Here is a 22302-nt window from a genome sequence, read left to right as displayed (position 1 = left end):
GAAACCCTGGCCTCAATCCTCTCAAAAAATCCAGAACAATAAAAAACCTTAGGTTTACACACCCACAAATAGCCAAAAACCTAGAGGTGTTACATTCAAAAAAAGGGAGGCCCTTACCCCACCAAACAACCTCACACAAAACCTGTGAAGACCATCCGGCATCTTGAAGGCATTGCCTCCATGTCGGAGAGGTAAAAACCTCCGACATCTTGAAGGCAGCGCCTCCGTGTCGGAGAAGTATATCCCCACGCCATCTTTAAGGCCTGGCTGACCTATGAGGTGGAGAGGCAAAGACCGCTCTAACATCTTGAAGGCTTAGCCTCCGTGCTAGACAGGCATATATCTCTCCACCATCTTTAAGGTCTAACTAACCTACGTGGCGGAGAGATAAAGATCGCTCTAGCATCTTGAAGGCAGTGCCTCCGTGCCAGACAGGCATAAGACCCTCTGTCATCTTTAAGGCCTGACTGACCTGCGTGGCGGAGGGATAACCTCCCGGCATCTTGAAGGCCTAGCCTCCATGCCAAAAATGATTCATACAAAGTAAGGATCCTCCAGCACCTTGAAGACTAAAAGTCTCCGTGCCAAAATAATCTAAACCCTCTGGTACCTTGAAGGCATACCCTTCGTACTACAAGGCGTCACACATCGAAATGTTATTAAACGATATGTTCTTCCCAACTCACGCCCAACACAACACAGTACCCCTCGGATCTCGCACCCCGCAGCCGCTAACAGCCGTAGAGTGTGAAGGGGTTGGGAAGGGCATAGGCGAAGCGTTGATACAATAACAAAGTGTCGATACGATAAATTATAAACGCCAAAAAACAAAGCTAACACAAACTCAAGTTTATTCGTACACGAGATAAAAGAGTTTTTGCATCCAGCTAACCATTGTACATCGAATATATGCTTAGCAAACTTGCTAGCCTGTTACACCTCCCTGATGTGCTACATGAGGACAAGGGTGCTTGACTGCCACGCCTCCTAAAAATACCGCAGGACCTAGAGAATTGACCCCGATAACTGCGCAATCGGGGTCAATGCGAATCCCCTCCACGGAGGGAGCTGCTGCCTAAAATAAAGCCCCCTCAGCCTCAAGAAGACGAGGGATCCGCTAGGAAGGGATACGAATTGAAGGCCGAGAAATCCAGCTCTTCCCCCTACTCCTCCGGCGGGGACTCCGTGGCCTGTACCTCCTCCACCTTCACCTCAGCCAGAATAGGCTCAAGGATTTCCGAAGGCACCCTTCCATCAAAATCCTGGGGGAGGACAATGCATCAGAAGAAGCGTGAGCCAGTAATCTCCTGGAACGCTCGGGCTGCACTCCAGTTATCCTTCAAAATAAAATAGACATCCGGAGTAGACGCAAGGGGGCCCTCCATCTCGATCTTGACCAAAACATCAGCGGCCACCTTCGGATCCACATACCCCTCGGAATCACGGGGCATAACAAAATGACTCCGCTGCCGGATGAATGGAGTAGCCCTATACGCTTCGGACACACTCGATCCCTCCCCGGATGCACCATCCCAGACACGAGCAAGGCCCCCTACCTCTTCGGGCCACCGCACCTATATACACATATCGGACTCCAGTTAGCCTCAAAGGAACGAACATTCTGGAACAACACAGGCGAACCACAAGAAGACAAATATAGTTCTATTAGATAAGGAAAAGACCAAGTACATAAAGCAGAAGGGGTAGTTGACATACTAAGACTTTGATCCTCTTCGGAAAGAAAAGAAAGCAAGAAACAGACAGCCTACAATAGAGCTACACCTCTGGCGCATCCACACACGAATATCGCTCTCACGGAGCAACGACGCGAAGCGAAGGGCCTTCGGAGGTCTGTGGTGCACGTGCCAGGCTCTGGATGAAGGACCGAACCTCCCGACGAAGAACCCGGGCAAAGACCCCCCGGGGTGGCCGAAGTCACCTGACCAGCCATATAGCATAGCGTTATGCTTCGACCATGCCTTGTCTATAAGTTATGGTGAAAGTTCTCCAGAGCCGCGCAAATCTCCGCCAGAGGTGCCTTTGACCGAAAACCCTCGACCACGGAGTCCGGTACCTGCCGCTCCAGTACCTTGAAGGGACCAACCCCCACTTGGTGCAGCAGGGTCAGCTAAAGCGTTGTAGCCATGCATGCGCTGGACCTTGCGTAGGTCTCCACGGCCCTAACCAGGACCTTCGCGGTGGATCGAAGCCAGAAGAGCGACATAACGGACGGCTCCAAGTCAGAGGGTAGCGGCGGACACCTAGCCCCAAGGCCGCTCATAGCATCAGAGGTGATCCGGGCAATGTCCGACTCAAGAGCAGCTAACTCCTGGCACTCCAAGTGCAGTACCGCCTCTGATGCCCGAGCCTCGTTTAGCTCTCGCCGCACCTCATCCAGCGCATGCGTGGCTACGACAAACGGGCTGCGTTGGCCACATCGGTGAACTCCCTCACCTCTCAGAGATCTTCAACAGCCTTCCACCCCTCAGCCTCCGCGCGCTCCCACTTCAAAGCCTCCTCCTGCTCACAGAGCACTGTCTCCCCCTGAAGGTTGCTTCCGGGCCTCCTCCAAGGCCTGACGAAGGCCTTCAACCTCGTCACAAGCCGCGGCCATGGCCTGGTGCCCCCATCTCGCAGTGCCCTCATCAAAATTACTTGCTACGAGACACAGCAGAAGAAGAAAGAGGACCGGATGAGCTACTCAGAACCCGACGTCAGACTCGGCAAATCACAACTCAAACTACCGACCTGCAGGGCCGCCGCTACTAGACGTGTCTCCACTTCCCCCAAAGGACGCTGGGCCAACGATCGCTCGACCCCTCCGCTACGGAGAATGGAAGAGGCCGCAATGAAGGCCCTTGATGCCTTCGGGCGCAGTGCGAAGTCATCAACAGTCAAAACCATGAGGCGAGGGCCCCCTCGGCCACTACGAAGGGACCTTCGGCGGAGGGCACAGTGCCCCCAACACCGACCGCCAGGGCCAAGTCACCAGCCAGCTCGGGGCTCCACAGAAACGAGGCCGCGTCCCATGGGACGGCCTCTAGGGGCACATCCGATGGAGTCCCCGACCCCTGCCGAGGCTCCAAAGCCTCTGGGGAGGAGTCGAAGACACATCCACCTCGATGGTCACTGCAAAATACTAAGAAACACAAATCAAGATTCCGGTGCATGACCAAAACAGGATATAGCTAACGAAGCAACAACGCCTCACCAAGTCCCTCAAAACCTGTCATCGAAGGGCCCGTAACGTCCTCAACGTCCGAACCAGCAAACCCAAAATTGTATTCCACAGAGGCCACACCTCCTCTCTGGCTTCGGCAGTGGCTGGAAATATTCGGAGAGGCCAGGTCCTTCCCGTGGTCACCACCACCGAGCTGACCCTCACCTCCGTACGAATCGCCCGCGCTCCTAACCAACCTCTGACGCTTCCTACGTACTAGCAGGACCTCGGACAACTCAGCTGTCGAGCCGGTATGTGAACCTTCAAAGATAGAAGGCCATCGGGCCCGGAGTGGCCTCGCGCAGAACGCGGGAGCAGCACGCACTGGTTTCCCAGCAGCCTTAGGCTCCACCAGATTCCCCCACGCCGAAGCCTCCACTCCAGGATAAAAGCATATGCAGTTGTACCACTCCCAGCCCTGTGTCAAAGCCACCCGCCACTCCTGCTCTGCGTGAGTAGGTGGGCCCAGGATCACCTCTGCGATCTTCGCCGCACGCTCCAGCGGAAGATAGCTCTCTGAAAGAAAAAGGAGGCTCACATCCGCGGGTTGAAAACAAGAGAAACAAAGAGGACTCACCAGAGCTGACGAGGGTGGGGGCGGAGTACACCTTCGGCCACTCTTCCGCACCTTGCTCGAAGACGTAGTCCCAGTCCATCTGAAGGGGCCGAATGCGCAACATGGTGAACTCCTCCACGAGGTCACACATGCTCATCTTCTCAGCCACCCTCCAAGGAAGGGCCAGTCATGAAGCAAACTGGTCGTCCGTGATCCCTATCTCTAGCTTCGAGACATACGTGATATCTTGGTTTGAGGAGCAAAGGGGATGCGAAGTCTACGTCATAGTAAAATCATCACTGCAACCAGTTGGTGTACCACCAACCACTAATAGCCTTCGCCGGGAAGGCATCGCATACTGCGATCGTATCTGGAAGTTAACACTGCCAAAGCTGAGGGGTCTCTTCATTCCATCGCCCTTGATCATTTTCGGCTGGCAGCTGGCGAAGTGGAGGGCCGCAAAGAAATCCGCCATCCCTTCACACCCCTCTACCTGCATGGCCCACTCGAAGGTGGTTAGGGGGGCGATGGCATTGGCATGGAGCCGATGGGAATCCCAGGCCCCCTTCGAAGAAAGCCTCGAACACCACGACCTCATGGGAAAAAGGCTCCGAAACCTCCTCGTCCAGTGGGGACCGAGCGACGGCCCTAGAGGGAATGTTCCCTTCCTTAACCATCCGGTCAAGCTCCTCGTCATCGATGGAAGACATCCCCAGCACAGTGGTTTGCTGGGGATGACTTCTGCTGGCATGGTGGAGCTCCACCCCTGACGGCGGCCACATCGGCAATGGAGGAACTGGCGCCACCTGAGGGCCCCCTGCCATGGTCGTACCGGCAGCTTCGCTCGCCGCCTGAGTTCCAGCTTTGCTTGGGACACTTGAGCTAGCCATACGGATCGCAGGAGGATGGCAAAGGGCGCTGGACGGCAAGAAAGAAAGAAGAACAACAACCAATAGATGCACACGCAAAGTAAAAACAACTGGAGGCAAAGGGTAGACGAGAACGAGGCGTAGGTGGAAAGGCCGTTCTGGGTAATCCCTTTCCTTATAAAGGTAAGGGAGAGATTACTTCCCATAGAAAAGCGGGCGCATGCCCTGTCTGTTCGCCTGCCAGGCCACGATCATGGGGGAGGAGAACCACCCCCCCTCTGGTGACCCCCAACTACAAGACACCACGCGTCCCACGTCTGCCTGACAAGACGTAACCATGTCTTTCTTCACAGGGCGCATTGAATACCCCTTATCACCAACACCATCAAATGGACAATCCAGATCAAGTGGATCGAATCCTCCAAGACCAGCCAAGCAATACTAGGGACCAGGAGCCATCAACGACAAAGCCAGGGACCGCTGGAGGCCCTGCACCGAAAGAACCACGGGCCCGACCGCTCCATTGGCCTCCCTCACAAGGGGATACTTTTGGTGGTCGTTGTTAAGGACCCACGACGGCGCCATGGCTCATCTAGCCTATGCCCATGGAGCCATGCCTTCCGAAGCCTGCATCTCCCTGAACCATGCCTCCCGAAGCCTCCATCTCTCGAAGCCATGCCTCCCGAAGCCTTCATGCCCATGGAGCCATGCCTCCTGAACCCTCCATCTCTCGGAGCCATGCCTCCCTCGCAACCCCCATCTCCGGGGCTCGGGCCGGCTTCCCAAAGGTTACAGGGTGAGTTACCAAGTCTCAAGAAAGATCAGCCAGAAAGGGAACATCGGTCATCTTTTACCTGCAAGGAAGTGACTGACATTAAATACCTAGGTTAGTGGACTCTGCCCTGACACCCCAGTATGATGGAGGTTATCCTGACACCCCTGACAGTATGGTGCCGGGCCGCAATTAGCGACCGGCTCACCCCTCAGGTGCAGGTACCAAAATAGTTACTATGGTAGATATTTATCCTGTATGTAGGGTAAAGAACAGTTATCTGGGATAAGGCCCAGTAACTCGGTCAGGTTCTAGATATTTATACATAGTGATAACTTGTACACTAAGCTACGTACCACCCCATAAATAGAGGGTCATGGTCATCTGGGGGGGGGGGAGGAGGTCACAAGGAGAACGCTCAAGGCAACACACAGTACACAATGATGCCCAAGTGTAAACCATGTTGTGATACTCCCGCAGACCGATTCATTTTCTACTATGAATACATTTGTGGTGTTCCTTACTCTCAAACATCGTCTTCAAGCTTGAGTATCCTCCTTAAAAGAAACTCTCATTGTACTTGCTGGGGAAGACGAACTCTTGCTTCAACACACTCCCAAGTCTATTTCAAAAGCGTTTGCATCTCCAGATGCAGACTACTAGAAGGAGGCTATTCGGAGCGAAATGGATTCCATCCTCTCAAATGGGACTTAGGAGGTCACAGAACGACCAAATGGTTGCAAACCTGTGTGGGTTGCAAGTGGGTGTTCAAGAAGAAGCTTAAACTTGACGGTACTATTGAAAAGTACAAGGCTCGGCTTGTGGCCAAGGGTTTATACCCAAAAGGAAGGCGAAGACTTCTTTGACACTTATTCACCTGTTGCGAGATTGACTACTATCCGAGTGTTACTTTCCTTGGCTGCCTCACATGGTCTCATTGTTCATCAGATGGATGTTAAGATAGCTTTCCTTAATAGAGAGTTGGATGAGGAAACTTATATGGAACAACCTAATGGGTTTGTAGTAGAAGATAAAGAAGGCATGGTGTGTAAGTTGTTGAAGTCCTTGTTTGACCTTAAACAAGCTCCTAAACAATGGCATGAGAAGTTCGATATAACTTTAACATTCGCATGCTTTTCGGTTAATGAGACAGATAAATGTGTGTACTATCGCCATGGTGGGAGTGAGGGAGTTATATTGTGCTTGTATGTTGATGACATACTGATATTTGGGACAAACCTTAATGTGGTTAATGAGGTCAAGTCTTTCTTATCTCAAAACTTTGATATGAAAGATCTAGATGAGGCTAATGTAATCTTAAGCATCAAGTTAATCAAAGGAGATAATGTGATTACTCTTACATAATCTCATTATGTTATGAAGGTTTTGAATCAGGATAGCAAGCTTTCTCCATCACCTTATGATCTCAGTGTGATACTTTGAAAGAATAAGAAAAGTGGCAGGAACCGACTAACATACTCTCAGATTATTGGATCACTCATGTACCCAACTGGTGCTACAAGGCCTGACATCTTATTTGTTGGGAGCAAATTGAGTCACTTTACTTCTAACCCAGGTGATGAACAATGGTGTCTGCTTGAGCGAGTCATGCGTTATTTGCTTGGTACTATGAGTTATGGTCTTCACTATTCTATGTACCCATCGGTACTGGAGGGTTATAGTGATTCAAATTGGAAATCTGATGCTGATGAGATTTACGCCACAAATGGATATGTATTCACTCTAAGTGGGGCTGCTGTGTCATGGTGGTCTTGCAAATAGACCATCTTGATAATGTCAAATATGGAAATAGAACTCATTGCATTAGACACAGCCACTGTTGAGGCAGAATGACTACGTGAGTTATTGATGGACTTACCTGTGGTTGAGAAACCGATACCGGCTATGCTTATGAACTGTGATAATCAGATGGTTATTATCAAAGTAAACAGTTCAAAGGATAATGAAAAGTCTTCAATACACGTAAAGAGACGATTAAAGTCTATCAGAAAATTGAGCAACTCCGTAGTGATAACCTTGGATTATATCCAAACAGGTAAGAACCTAGCAGATATCTTTACAAAGGGACTATCACGGAGTGTGACAGATAATGCATTGAAGGAGATGGGTATGAGACCTATGTTATACCATAGTAGTAACCCAACCTATGTGATCGAATATCCCGTGAATTAGGACTTGAGAAGAACAAGCTATTGGTCTAACTGGAGGAAAGTACCTTTGTTATTTGACCCACTCGAGTGAAGTGTAATACTCTCAGAGATCTGTAAAGCAGGTTGGATATTACCTTAATATGTTCTATTGGCTTTAAATAGTGAAGATGCTGACCTACAGGACATTCTTGAAAGAACACACCTATATGAGTCTGACTGTTGGTCGCAGTCTATGAGATTTAGATGATATCTAGTAAACTCATGAAGAAACCATGGAGTAAGACTTACGTGCCCACCCGTAGGGTAGCCTACTGACAACCAAATATTAGTTATGACTTTAAGTAAAACTTGCAATTCAAGGTATTGTCCATTGTTCAAGTTGTGAATGAGTGTAGCTTGATGTTCTAAGTGGATGTTCAACTTAATAGTCTTCACTGAAATATTAGTATATCAAACAATAGTGAGAAACTGACAATTCTCTATAGAACTTTGAGATCTATGGGGAATTGTTAGAATTATTAGAATTGACCCATGCAATAATACCTAATAAATCTCAAAGGCCCATATTGTAAAGATGTTGTCTATGTTGAGGCCCACCGTCTATTAAACCATATTACTAATAGAGGTAGAGGTGGAGGGTTTTCTTCGATATGTATGTAAAGACCTCCACCTCATTAGGAACATGTACAACATAGACTGATAATTGAAAGTAGCCCTAAAATTGATAACACTCTTATTACGTGAATCTATATAAGAATTAGAGTTTTGCCTCTTTCTCTCTCGATTGTACTGTCGTTGTAGTCTATTCCATCCTGATGTAAGCGTACACCAACGAACAGGAGATCAGGTCTCTAAAACCCTTGCTCTTGAGATCTTGCACCGAGAGAGGGCGAATAAGGTTTTTAGAAAACACTCCGCACGACTACTCGAGTTCTTCACTACGACTCGTCTTTCTAGTCGCTTGGGTGCTGCCCGCTGTCATCGTCAACAAACTCGGCACGTCATCAGCAGGATCGATCGTGTTGTCAACATAGTGTAACCAGCAATTTCAGCAACCTCCACAACGCAGAACCAGTACGTAAAAATCATATTACTCGTACTTTATTTCCTGTTATCCATAATTTTGAATATAGTAGATCTAGTCATATGTTATGTTTTCGTACATAAGTCTAGATTATGCTCTGATGATATGATCACATCAGTTTATCAGTTTCCGCTCATGAATTATTTATAAATTAAATTAAATCTAAATGTGCCTTATTTTACAACATTTGTTATAAGACATAGTATTTACATTGCTAATTTTAGACATTGGCACAAGAAACGGATACTGACTCACCAGGGACATTAGCAAGCACAAAGCAGGACCCCAAAAACGGTTTGCATCATACAGCAAGACAATTTACAATAGAAACTACGACACACGGTCAAATAGAAAGACATACAGGGAAGTACACAACTTATGCTTGCAATCTAACATATCTTCATCCAAACCCCAAATACAAAAACAAAGAGGCACACATGGATATAAGTAATCCCCTCCTTACATCTTAATTAAGTCCATTAACCTTGTTTTTGAGAATGGGACCTTACAAAGTATAATGTCATCATGTCCATCCTTTTCCTAGTTACGGTTCTTGCTCTTCTCCATGGCTCTAGGAGCTGAAAAACAAGGCAACATTATTGTATTACAAGCTTGTAATAAGCGCGAAAAAAGCGATGAGCAGATTATCTGCCCGATTCATGACAATAAAACAGGGTAAACAGATGTGCATGTCCACAGTAAATGGAACAGATTTGACCTAGTTCAAGCAATTGTGCAAAAACATATATAATATGCAGTTGTGCACAACTGCAAGCACTAGATTCTCTGATATGCCTCAACAGAAAAAGGCATGAACACAACAAATAGTTCCATATTCTACTACATATCACCTGCACTTACCAAGGCCCACTGCATCCGAACCCTTCATGATCCTGAGCCTCCTACAGTTGTCCGTGAACATTCTGCAATGCAACAAAATCAAATTCATAAGTCTGTTAGCTTTTCAAGGACAAAGTTCCTGCACTCCTGGTTCTAGTTCAGAATCCATTGGAATATGCAAAACGTTGGTGGGGCAGGCATGCTATTTTGTGTACGTGCAAATTAGGTAAATAAAGTAAAAATGACATGGCTGTTAAGGGAGAGGATAAAACCCACCCAAACATATGACGGAAGGGGCTGGGATTTGGCATTTATCAACCTGATTTTCCGTTATAGTTTCCCATAGTTTTTTTTACTTTGTTTTATTAACAACCATTTATCTTTCCCATTATTTCTGGAACAATATTCAAACTGCTGAAGAAAAGCTATTTAAGAATCGTCCCTAGAAGTGAAACATGACCAAGCAGCAACAGTTTAACACCCAAAAATGAAACACTTAAGTAACTCAATTAGTAAATTGAATGTAATAACTTTTGAACACACTAAGAAAATCCATCAAAATATCTAAGGCATAAGGGTCTATGCACATGGGGGTAAAGAAGTATTAACTAAACTCACAAATTTGATATTTACAAATTAAAAGCATTCACGTTGCTTGAGATTCTAGTAAATAATTTGACTGTGTTGGGCGGGCTATCATCATCACTCACCGCCACGGGACATCACCGACAAGCATCCAATCTCCATCCTTGTCCTCATAAGTGAGCACAAGTTCAGTCCCATTTTTAAGATCCCTCAGTCGGCAATCAGATAGTCCTCTTCCAGATTTTCCATTAGATTCACTATGTCCTGTAGGGACCAGAAAAAGAAGAATCAAAGTTAGGCCCAGTTCAGGAACACCAGGAATATTTCCAGAATTACTCAGCAGCACTGATGCAGACAGATGTCCCATGGAAAACTAAACTCAGTTTTGTAACCAAAACGGGTGAATAAACAGGCAATATTGTTATTGCAATGTGAACTTATCACTGTGCATTTCAAATGCAAAAGCAAAGGCAATTCTAACATGCTGCAGTTCAGCACAAAACGCATGAAGTAATATTGTGCACGCCAAGTATAGATGCAGTTCTTAAGATGTGGATGAAAGTAAACTATCCGAAACCGAAAGCTTTACTCAAACAGTAACATTACAAGTCATGGAGGATAATATCATGTAACGATAGTTCTCCTGTTGATACACCCTGCAAGAGATATGGATGACAGACAGGGGACAAGTACTAATACAGAAAATAGAAGCAACAGTGAATATTTAACAAACACAATATCTGGTCCTTTTTCTGTATAAATTCAAGCAACAGTTATACTGCAGAAGTACAGTCCATAAACTGCCAAAGATGACAAATTCATGAATTAACAAACAGCATTGTGAAAGGTCTGGCATAAAAGGAAACTAGATCTATTTCTACGGTAAAGACTGCATATGTCCAAGAAAAATTTCATAGGACACAAGTATCCAACTAAATAAGAAGTATTATGCATTCAATGCCGGACAATGCCATTGAGCTCAAGATATATCAGGGCCAACACAAAGAGCTCACCGACGGTAAAGCAGCTGAACATCTTCTCCAGCGCCAGCGACAGCTCCTTGTAGTTCTTGTACATCTCGAGGTCCACCTTCCTGAGGTATGGCGCGCCATCCATGCTAACCTTGACGTAGAGACACCCCTGCGCCGGAGGAGCCTGCTTCACCCCATCATCGTCTTTGCTTTTCGCTGCAGGCAGGTTCATCGCCATGGCGTTCTTCCTGTAACTGCGGATTGGAGGCCATCCTACCACCTGTGCCCTGTTACAGACACTCGAACAGTCAAAACAATATCAATTCAAGATTGCTCTAATCTGCACAAATTACTGAAAATTACAACACAACTTCAGCCGCAAGGAGTTGCTGATTGGTAGTTTGCGAGTACTGAGCGAGCAGAAATGCCCAACTGCAAAACGGAGAGAATAAACACCACGCTAATTGACTAAAGCTTGCTAACTGACTCATTGCAAGGACTCTGGCACATTAGCATCACGCAAGTGGAGACCAGACACGCAAAGGTTGCTTCTTTTCCACAACAGAAACAACAACGAGCACATGAACGGGAAGAAAGCTTCGCCAAATTTGTCAGAGAAAGACAGATTATTTTTTATGTGCAATGTCCTTGTTTTCCTAAACATATATGAAAAAGGATATTCGAGAAATGACTGGCAAATTATTTAGGGAGCGCAGAACGAACTCTTTTCAAGCGAAAAAAAAAGAGAATCAACAATTCGTACCTCAAAAAAGAAGGAATTCGAAGCAAATAAATAATCAATTTTAGTTTTCAATTAAAAAACGCCTAAATCAGCAAAGAACATCAAAGACACAAAAATGCACAGTGAAACATTTCTCATGGAAAACGACAGTAAAAGAAATAAACTCTTGCTGAAGAAGCAGAAAGAGAACTTTTCCTTTCGTTAAAACGAAAATTAAGCTTTTTTTTCAAAATAAAATGAGAAAAACTTAAACCACCAAGGCACCAACCGGCGAACCCACACACTAACCCAAGGTCCCGAGTCCACCTACTTTGCCGCCGGTGCCTGCTCCTTCTTCTTCTTCTCCTCCTCTTCCTCGTCCTCCACCACCGCCTTGCCCCGCGCCGCCACCTCCCGCCGCTGCCCGGCAGGGCTCCCCACAATGGCGTCCGCGAACCCGCGCTTCGCCCCGCCCTTAGGCACCAGCTCCAGTGTCAGAGGAGCCCCAGCCTCCACTTTGCTGCCAACTGCCTCCTCCTCCGTGCCCGGCAGCCCCAGGCGCAGCTCCGTGGCCGCCGCCGCCGGCGACAGCCCGATGTAGTCCCGCTCCTGTGGCAGCGCCATGGCTACCCAAACCCGGAGAGCATCACCAACTACGGAAATCTCGGTTTCTTGGTAGGAAGGGCGAGGTGAAGATGAGAGGTGGCCTTAGAGGTTTCTTGGTTGCTGGTCAACTTGTGAGCTTGCGAGTGGGCAGAGCAAGGAGACATAGGACGAGGAGGCCGGGTTTAACTAGAGGCTCAGTTTATTCTTTTGTTTTGTTTTCTTCAAATTTTTTAGGTGATTCTGTCTTTTCCATTGGGAGTTAGGGCATGAATGTACCAAGAACCAAGAATTCGATGGTTTTTTCCCCGTTGAGATGATAGGTAAGTAGAAAGGTTCTAAATTGATAGTGTGCAAAAGAAGCTATTAGCATTGGCACTGATTGCTACTTTTAATCGACTAGATGAGTGCCGGTGTGTTGCAACGTATCTTAAAATGATTTTCCTGTGCTAAGAGAATTAACCAATACTTCTGTAAGCCAAGTATTTATGATGAAGTGAGAAGGGTCCTTGAAAGCTTGAACTTTGCATTCTTTTGGTTAGATGGCTTATTTATATATAAAAAAAAGTAAATGATGTCAACATATGACAACAAAAAAAAGACAAGAAATTTGATGCTACTAAGGCCAAAAATTATAATATAGAAATGTCTGTAATAAAACATGGTGAATCAAATGAGGTCCCAGTGTATAGAAAAAAATTATTGCAAACCCGAGACCAGTAGATGACCACTATCATTAAAGGAAGAATCACATCATCAATAGCTACATACAAAAAAGAAAGAAAGAAATATGAATGCTACAATACACTGCAAATGTTAATGAAATAATACACAGTGGCAAAACTATTTTCTTTTCATCGTAGATAAGTGGCACTAAATTAAATCCCTTGGCCTAACTGATATCCATATGCTCGTTGACAAGACAGAGAAATGAAAAAACTACAACAATATACAATGACATGGAAATGCTACAATCATATATATTCTGATAAGCTTAGAACATGCATCAACTTATCCAGTTAAGAAAAGCCAGTAGGGAATATCAGAAACTCACAATCAGCAGAGGTAAACCAATTGATTTTGAGGCCTACTTAATTATCTGAAAACCCACCCGCCATTGATCCTGAAATCCTTATCGACTTCCTTAAGTTTTGTTATGAAAAGCTAATCTATGCCGAAGGTGAGACCATTGCAACAAGAACACGGGCATACTGCATTCAAAAGAAAATCGTGAAAGAAAAATCTCCTTAAAGAAAATTTAAAATCTGGTTACAATTTTTTTCCCTTTTCCTCAATTTTTATTGTAGCTTTTGTGAATTAGCTTTCTCATATTTTTTGGATGCAGACGATAGTCATCATTTCATGTGGGAATCAAAATTAGAAGATTCACATATATAATTATATTGTATATAATTTTGAGCTATGCTATGGAAAAAATAAATCGTGATCCAGGATCCAATATTGTATGAATCAATTGCCAATTGTACAGCTATCTGGAACTCATCTTTAGGCAAAGACACCTTCCAACATCATTTCGGCAAAACATTACATACTGTATAAACTAATTCGGACCAACAATTTTGAGATTTGACAGTAACAAATGGAAATAAAAATAAGAGAAAAATAATACCACGCTGGAAGGAAATCTCGAGCAGAAGGAGCCCACATTGTCATGAATATCAGGAGGTAGAACGAAGTTTGGACTTCACCCCCAAACTTTGTGAAACCTTCTAACAGGTCTTATAGAATATTAAAAACATAAGAATAAATATAAGAACCACTACTAAAGTAAAATCAATTCAAGTTAACAATAAAATCTAAAAATAAGCAAAATTGATGAACCATAAAAGTTCCATATGTTGACAAAATCAATTGAAGCCAGATTATGCTAAATCCCCACAGAAGGCCATCATTTTGCCTTGATGAAATGGTTGGTTGCAACACAGCTTAGATCACATAAATAAAGCCAATAACAAATTGAATTGGTCAGCACATAAGGATCAATAGGATGTACATGTTTTGGAAGAAATATGTTGTATTTCTATACTATTGGCATAAATAAAGCCAATAACAAATTGAATTGGTCAGGAACATAAGGATCAATAGGATGTAGATGTTTTGGAAGAAATATACTGCATTTCTATACTATTGGATCAACCACATGTATGCTGCATTGCAACTCTGCAAGCAATCACTAAATGGGATTTCTTTCTGGGAGCACTCTTTAACCAGCCGCACATCAGCTGATGAGTATAGCAAAGGGAAGAATCCAGGTTAAAAGTGCATTGACCAATGGACCACAATCCATACAAAATTAGTAGTAGAAAAGTGATAAATAACTCATCACTACCAAAAAAATTGACATTGTTTCTCCCCTTTTGATCCTTCGAAGTAAATTGTTATTTGTTCATATGAATTTTCTGAGCACTAACCATAAAAAATACTTTGTTCTTGACAGATTACTTCACTTACCAAAAAAATTGGTTCGGAGATTGTACACTTTGAACTTTTAAAGCATAGTAGAAAGAGTGAATGGAGAATTTGCCTAATGAATTCAGCAACCACACCACCTGAATACCTGATCTAAATCATAATTGAGCTATATGCCTATATCTATCCAAATCTGCTGCAAATCTCCACATTACCAAAGTGTCCCACTAAAGCCTATCAAGATCAGACTATCAGATGCCTTCCGACATATTCCATTAAACTAAAGTAAATCGTGCCTTGACTTTTTCTATTATTGCTGACTACTATCCGTCTATCCCAGTAATATCCAACCTATGCCTTGACACTAGTTGAAATAGTCCTCAAAAAAATTAGCAAAATTGTGTTGATCTGTTAATCAAATAACTAATACACAAATACCTCTAAATAAATCACTAATACACCAACGATACTGACACATCAATTGATACTTTGCCTAACAATAGATAGCCTGAATTCTTCAAGCAAAGTGATTAGGCAATAGAAAAAAGAAACCATAGCGGCTATCAATGAGCAAGCAACAACAAGGTTGGATACAGAGGAGAGAAGGTCGCACCACGCCATCTGTTGTACACCATTTGCAATTTAGTTTTGCTACTTCCTACGAACATCATGGCTGTGCTGCTCTCCCCTCCCCTTCTGCTTGTAGTCATCCTCAAAGTTGTAGACAGTGTGCGCATTCCGGAACCCGCCTTGGAAGACGAAAGGCTTCGCGTCCCTGCCAATGATGTTCTCGCCGGTGATGGCCCGGGTGATTTGGATATCGAACTTGCTGACGAGGAGGACCGCGATGACCTGCAGGGAAGATGAGGGACAGGGAGACACTGCAGGGTTTCGTCGAACAGGTTGCGAGCGGGGATGGGATGAGTGGTGATGATTCAGTAGTGCCTACCATGAGAAAGAGGAGGTGGACGTAGAGGAGGGGCGCACTGTCACATCCCAAATCCTTAATCATGCAATTAAATATAATCATGTTTTTTAAGAATTATATATAATTTTGCGTAATTGTAATTCAGAATACTAATGCACTTCGTTAAAATTCAATTGGATAATAGAAAGAAAATTAGGAGAGAAAAGAATAGAAATTGCATTGGAAATACCCATTTTCTCTAGCACGTGGGCCCCACACCTCACTCACTCCCTCTCTCAAGTGGGCAGCACCCCACCTGCCCTGTCTCTCTCCTCCTCTCACTCCCCATGTCCCCACCCGAGTTGCAGCCGCAGCAGCTCCCCTCTCACTCTCCCACTCAAGCTCACTCTCTCCTTTCTCCCAAACTCCGAGCTCAAGTGGAGGGTTCAAGGTATGCATGTGGTACCATTTCATTCTCTAGCTCATGGGCTACTCATCTATCTAATCCATTTTTGTTTTCATGGAAGAATCGAGTAGTTTTTGAAGTTCTTGGCGTTCTTGAGCTTTTTGGAGCAAAAATGGAGTTTTGGTCGAAAATGAGCTCTAGAGTCGTGTTGCTAGTTGATGAGTAAGTTCTAGGACCCTTGAACTACCCCTAACATGTTCTCTTTGGACTTGGAAAAGATCATAACTCGAATCAGCCAAAAATCCACTCGAGAACAGCTTGTTTGGGCTGACCCGGATATTTTGGACTCACCCGGAGACTTTGGATTCAGCAGAAATGGTCCGTTGAATTATGTTCAAAATTGGTTAGGGTTTAGGGTGCGAGAGTGGTTTAGAATCTTTTGGATGGGCATATGCACATTTGTGTAGCATAGATTTATAAAGTGGGTCGAATTACCGAGGGGAAAGGTTGTGAAGAACCCAAGTCTGTGTCACCTGGATAATCCGGTCAAACCCGAAGACTCTGAGTAGTTGCGTTATCGAGTAACTGAGAGCTTCGTTCAGAGCCTTACTCGGAGTGTCCGGCACATCCCGGATAGTTCGGACCAACCTAGAGGTTCCGGGTTAAGTTAGAATAGTGGCTAACTGAGAGCCTTCACAAGAGGATCACCTGGATACTCCGGATTCACCCGGATACTCCAAGCCAATCAAATAAGAAGGCAGCAACCGAGCGCCTCTTTCAGAGGTTCACTCAGAGGATCCGAACCCGGATACTCCGAACCAATCCAGATACTCCAGATGGCTATTATTTTTTAGTTTTTGTTTAGATCATTTAGTATTGCATTGATTCGCATATCATATACTTCTAGCATTTTGTTAAGCATTATGGCATGCGTTGTTGCATTCATTCATACTCATCATTGCACGTGTTCTTGTTTAGCTAACAAGGAGCCGAAGCGGGAGGCGATTGTGGTCGAAGACGACTCCTATCTTCCAAATTTCTGCGAGTGTTGTATGGGTAACTATAGGCAGCTACCTGAGCAGCAAGGCAAGCATCTATCATATTACAACTTTGTCGAATTGAATGAAATCTAAATATTGATAAACTATGCTTATATATAGGTTTACATGTATAGGGAGTTGATGTCGAGTTTTTATAGGTAGAATCTATGTTGATTGCATAATCCCTACCTCAAATTGTTCATCTATATCCTTGTAGCTTTGGTAACGTGAAAAATGTCTAAGAGTCAATTGAAATGCTTAGCAATGCATAGGTCCTCGATAGAAGATGAGCAATTGTTCGCGAGCTTAGGGCTTGCTACTTGTTCATGTATATGGTTATGTGGATGTTGGTTGGATGAGTGGTGAGTATGAGACGAGATGTGAGTAGTGTTAGGGGTGACGGCTGCCTCGAAGGAAAGTCCTGGAGCCAGTTCGGGAGAGGAACCCAGGCACCGTAGACTGCTTGCATCGTTTAAGGTTGATCATCGGGGTAGTTGGCTTTAGCAATTACCTTACTCACCACATGCTGATCTAATGGTAAGGGGAGCCAAATACCTTCGCAGCTGTGGCTTTGTGGGCCTGAACATCGACGGTATGAGTGGGCGGGCTTGTAAGTGATACTAGTTTGCTCCGGGAGTAGTTCTAGTACCGCCGCACCGAGCGATGCACGATCCACACGGTTGGGGCTGGTTGGGAAAGGTTGTCATGAGTACCCCCTTGTGTGCACTTTAGCGGGTGACACAAGCCGTATGGTCCTCGTGTCGTCTGGGTCCAGGGGTATCCCCTGCAGGGAGTATAAACAGTTCGAACTGTCGCACTCTCGATCATGAGCATGCTATTGTTTCATTTGCACCCAGGCGTAGAGTTCTCGTTTGTGGGTGATGGTTCAAATATGTGGTTGATAGTTTGGTTATTATAGTTGTAGGTGATATGGGAACTGGGGGTTCCCAAGTCATGAGGCCAGGACAGCACAGTGCCACGTGGCACCATCCCTCGGGGACCATCTCCCCGAGGGCCCGAGAAAAGATAGTTCCGGGAGGGGGTGCTCGGGGCTATGAACAGTTGGTCCCTGAGTACCCAGAGTTCCCCGAGGACCCGAGAAGAGCCAGTTCCGGGAGGGGTGCTCAGGGCCATAAACAGTTGGCCCTCGAGTACCCGGAGTTCCCCGAGGACCCGAGAAGAGCCAAGTCCGGGAGGGGGTGCTCGGGGCTATGAACAGTTGGCCCCCGAGTACCCAGAGTTCCCCGAGGACCCGAGAAGAGACGAATCCGGGAGAGGGTGCTCGGGGCCAAGAACAATTGGTCCCTGAATACCCAGAGTTCCCCGAGGACCTGAGAAGCCCCTTGTCGGTGGACCCCACAAGGGCTCCACGGTGAGTTGTCAATCGGTGGGAGGTCTGATGCTGCATTTAAGTGGGAGCGTGGCCTATCACATCCAACCACTCCCCCTACGCCTGTCGTACTGAGTACGTCAGTCCTTGCCACCGCCTGGCAGGAAAGTGTGTAGATATTTAATGCGACGGGTCCCATCGCACGTCACCTTACGGGGCCCATAGAGGAAACAACTTGAAGATATTGTCGCTGGGCTTGAGGCGTATCGCCTAGCACCCTGCCGCGTCAGACCGTGTCAGATCTGCTCTGACCGGAGGGCACGTGGGATGTTCAGCGGCTGGCTGGTGACCCCCCTGCACCTGCTAAAGTTAGGGCGTGATGACCGACGGGACCGTCCAATGACACATTTTCAACCCCTGTAACATTAAACTGTAGACCCATAATGGTTGCTTTCCATTTGTGGCTTACAGAAACTTGTGCCCCCGATTTGGGCACGCCGAGCCTCCCCCTCGGTAGGATAAAAGGGGGAGCACTTCGTAGAAAGACAAGTTTTTTAGCAAGTCAAGCCAAGTGAAGGTCCATGAGGATAACTTGGGGCGAATAGAAGTAAGAAGCAAGACCGAAGCTCAAGACTTAGACAAAAAACCTTGTAACACAGAGATCCAGAGAAAGGCATTCCAAGAGCATTAATAGCACATCAGACACACAGGAGTAGGGTATTACGCTCCGTGCGGCCCGAACCTGTTTAAATCCCTTGTGTATTTATTCCTACTAGCTGACGATCATCCGTCCCGCCTAGATCTCATACATTAGCACTAAATCCATGTACAAGGTAGATCCAGAATCAGCCCCCCAGCCGAATCTCAAAGGGGGTCCCTCAGGATCCCCGCTTGCAGTGTTCATCCACCGACAATAGTGATGGATGAGTTGGTTCAGTTTTCTTATATGTTCAAATACTTATGTTACATTTATGTTACAATTTCATTTATTTTTAGTTGGTTATTACAGTGTAAAATGGTATGTTTGGTTAAGTATAGGTGCTCACACATATATGTCTAGATTGCTTATCGCATATGTTTTACTTAACCTTATGGCCTGTCCTTGCTAACAGTCCAATGTATAATCAATGGAGTCGGAATATTATATATCCATATTGTGTAAGTCTTGCGAGTACCTTCGTACTTAGGGTGCTGTCCTTAAATTGATGCAGGTATTGCTACTGTCGAGGACGAGGTTGTTTTTAGCTACTTCGTACCTGCCGATCAGGGTAGCGAGCAAGAGTAGTGCATTTTATTCTGAAGGCGGCGTGTTGAGACAGTGTCTAGGGGCATGTGGCGCCGTTCTCTTTTGTTGTTTATAAGTTTAACTTTTCGTTGCGTAGTTCTTTTGTGGTTAGGAGTTGAGGGATTTTGTCTCCTCCTAGCTCGTTTTTGTTGTAAATTGTTGAAATCAGTTGCATGCTTAATACTTGTAATATAAATATTTATTACTCGCTCTTTATTAAGCTATGTTGTGATGTATACGTTGGAATGCATGTGTTCCGATCCTTGGGCCCAAAACACGTGCAGGGATTACCGGGATGATATTCTGGTTAATCATCGAGGTTGTGATTATGAATAATGATCCTCCTGGTGATTAATTAGAATATTATTTAGATGGTTCCCCACACGCGTGGTGGCGTAGCACTGCAGAGCTGGGAAGCTGGTTGCAGGTAGGAAGCCGCTGTGCTTCGATCAGAGGGGGAGGTGGGCGCAGAGGAGGTAGCCGCATGCCGAGTAGAGGAGGAGATAGGCAGGAGTCAAGCGGAATCGGTGGGATAGGATGCGGGAGGAACAAGGGCCATTGAGGTGGAGGTCGCCACGACAGGTAACACAGTGGCCTAGTGGTGGTGGACCAGGACGATGTTGATGTAGTGGTGGCGTCGTGGTTGCCTCGTGGTGGCGGAGGCAGCACAGAACGGTTTGGAGCTTGTCAGAGGAAAGGAGCGGGAAAGAGAAGGGGTGAGGGAACCAACTCGTGCTTTATCCAACACCGTCAAATTAATTTGGGTAGATAATTATTGGGTGAGAAATAATTATAAGAAAACTCGCGTTTTATAGTATATATAGGAACAAGTGCTAACCATTTTCTAATTGGCATTGCACCACGGAGGTACGTAAATAGTGTTTCACCGGTCTAAAATATTTTGCCCATTTTTGTGAAAAACATTGTATTTTTCATTAAGAAAATAATTAGCATATTTTGAATTGTTGTCCTTGTTTAATGATGCAATAAAAGGGAAAATATTTAGTCGAAACCCTTTTCTCGGTGGAATCACGAAATCACTAAAGAAAACATACTTAGAAGTCTTAAAAAATTCTTCACATGTAGAGATGGGGTGACATACAACCATATAAAATTTCAACACCAAACTCGACTTTGTTTGTGACTTACGAAATTGACAAATCACGGAGAAAAAGACAAAAATACAGCACACGTACTGTTATTGTCCGTTTCTTTGCCCTTTCTCCGACCAGTCCAACTGGCATTCTCATAACCAAGCTCCACTACGCCTTCCCTAGCACCAGCTCTATCGCGCCACAACTGCTGGCCACCGCTAGTAACCACTTCAACGAGCTTCTCTGGTGTTTTTATGCACCATTATTGGGATCCACCTCACGCGGAGCTCACTGCGGCCAGTTGTTATTGTAGTAAGGTGCCTAGGGAGCATGGACTGGGCTTAAACCTCCTAAGTCCTAACTCCACATTTTTCTTTCACTTTTAAGAAAAAGGAGAAAATTGAATATAAAAATTTTGGCCCATCCTTACGGAATTTATTGCTCCGCCGACAACCTAAATAGTGGAGCGTTAAACTTTTTGTTAATTGTGAAACGGTGGGCTATAATAAGAGCTAGATATCAGTACAAGTTTAAGAGTATTTAATTTTGTACGTTTTGCAAGTTCAAATTTGAGAACTCCAGTTTGAGTTCTTTTAGAAGTATATTTTCAAACTCAAAGCTTTGGAACCTAATACTATACATGGAATTATTTGAATTTGTAATTATCATAGAAGTTATGATCAAACTTAGAGTTACATTGATGTTTTTTTATGTGCGCCGGCTAATTTTCTAACAATTGATACGGTGTCTCAGACTTGCGCGCCTGAGAGAGAGAGATACGAGTTGGACTGGACGTGCTGGTTAGATGGACAGATGTGGAAACGCCACCGGAACGATGGAGCCCGCTGGCCAGGCAGCTAATCGATGTGTACGTCCAAGCTTGGAGGTTTGCGCCGCTGCCGCGCGCTCGCTGGCTGCTGCCGACATGGACAGCGACGCGCACGCCCATGGCCAAGCGAGGCCGATGTGCCACCAGCCGACGCGCGCGCAGGGAGAGAGCTAGGTAGCTTTGTTGGTCCATGCACCCATCAATCCATGTCAGTTAACGCCTAATCGGCTGGTCAAGATCGACCGATCGGATTAATGGCGTAGGCTCCCACGCGCGCGCGTGCACGTGTGGGTGGGAGGTCAGTGGTCACTCGGCCGGGCGGGCCATGGCCAGCTGGCCGGCTGACCTCTCAACCTCGCCGCGCATGAGCCGTGAATTGGATTGTTCACGCTAGACCTAACTACATCTATATCCGGGCCTGGTTGCATGTATCTAGGTCGTCAAGAAGAGTGGGACCAACCATGCCAGGGCTGCTGCATCATGAACCGTATCAGCAAACAGCGTAGCTAACACTCGATGAGGTGGAGCAGCCAGAGGAGCAATTCTTATCCGTGGTACATGCAGTAGACGGGGTGCTCTGGATGAGGGG

At 45.6% G+C, this 22302-nt stretch overlaps 1 protein-coding gene across 1 annotated transcript; it reads right to left on the bottom strand.

The window, feature by feature from the left end:
- Positions 1–8916: 8916 nt before the first annotated feature.
- LOC133883715 (auxin-responsive protein IAA21-like) lies at positions 8917–12831 on the bottom strand. The gene is made up of 5 exons (XM_062323130.1): positions 12121–12831; positions 11111–11355; positions 10223–10361; positions 9534–9595; positions 8917–9250 (listed from the first exon to the last, which is right to left on the bottom strand). Exons 1-5 carry the CDS (start codon positions 12411–12413, stop codon positions 9213–9215), a joined length of 777 nt encoding a protein of 258 aa, XP_062179114.1. The 5' UTR covers positions 12414–12831; the 3' UTR covers positions 8917–9212.
- Positions 12832–22302: the final 9471 nt, after the last annotated feature.

This window comes from Phragmites australis, chromosome 10 (assembly GCF_958298935.1).
Source record: "Phragmites australis chromosome 10, lpPhrAust1.1, whole genome shotgun sequence".
Lineage (NCBI taxonomy): Eukaryota > Viridiplantae > Streptophyta > Magnoliopsida > Poales > Poaceae > Phragmites > Phragmites australis.
Note: the sequence above shows the minus strand (reverse complement) of the source record. Positions and strands in the feature narration are given on the sequence as shown.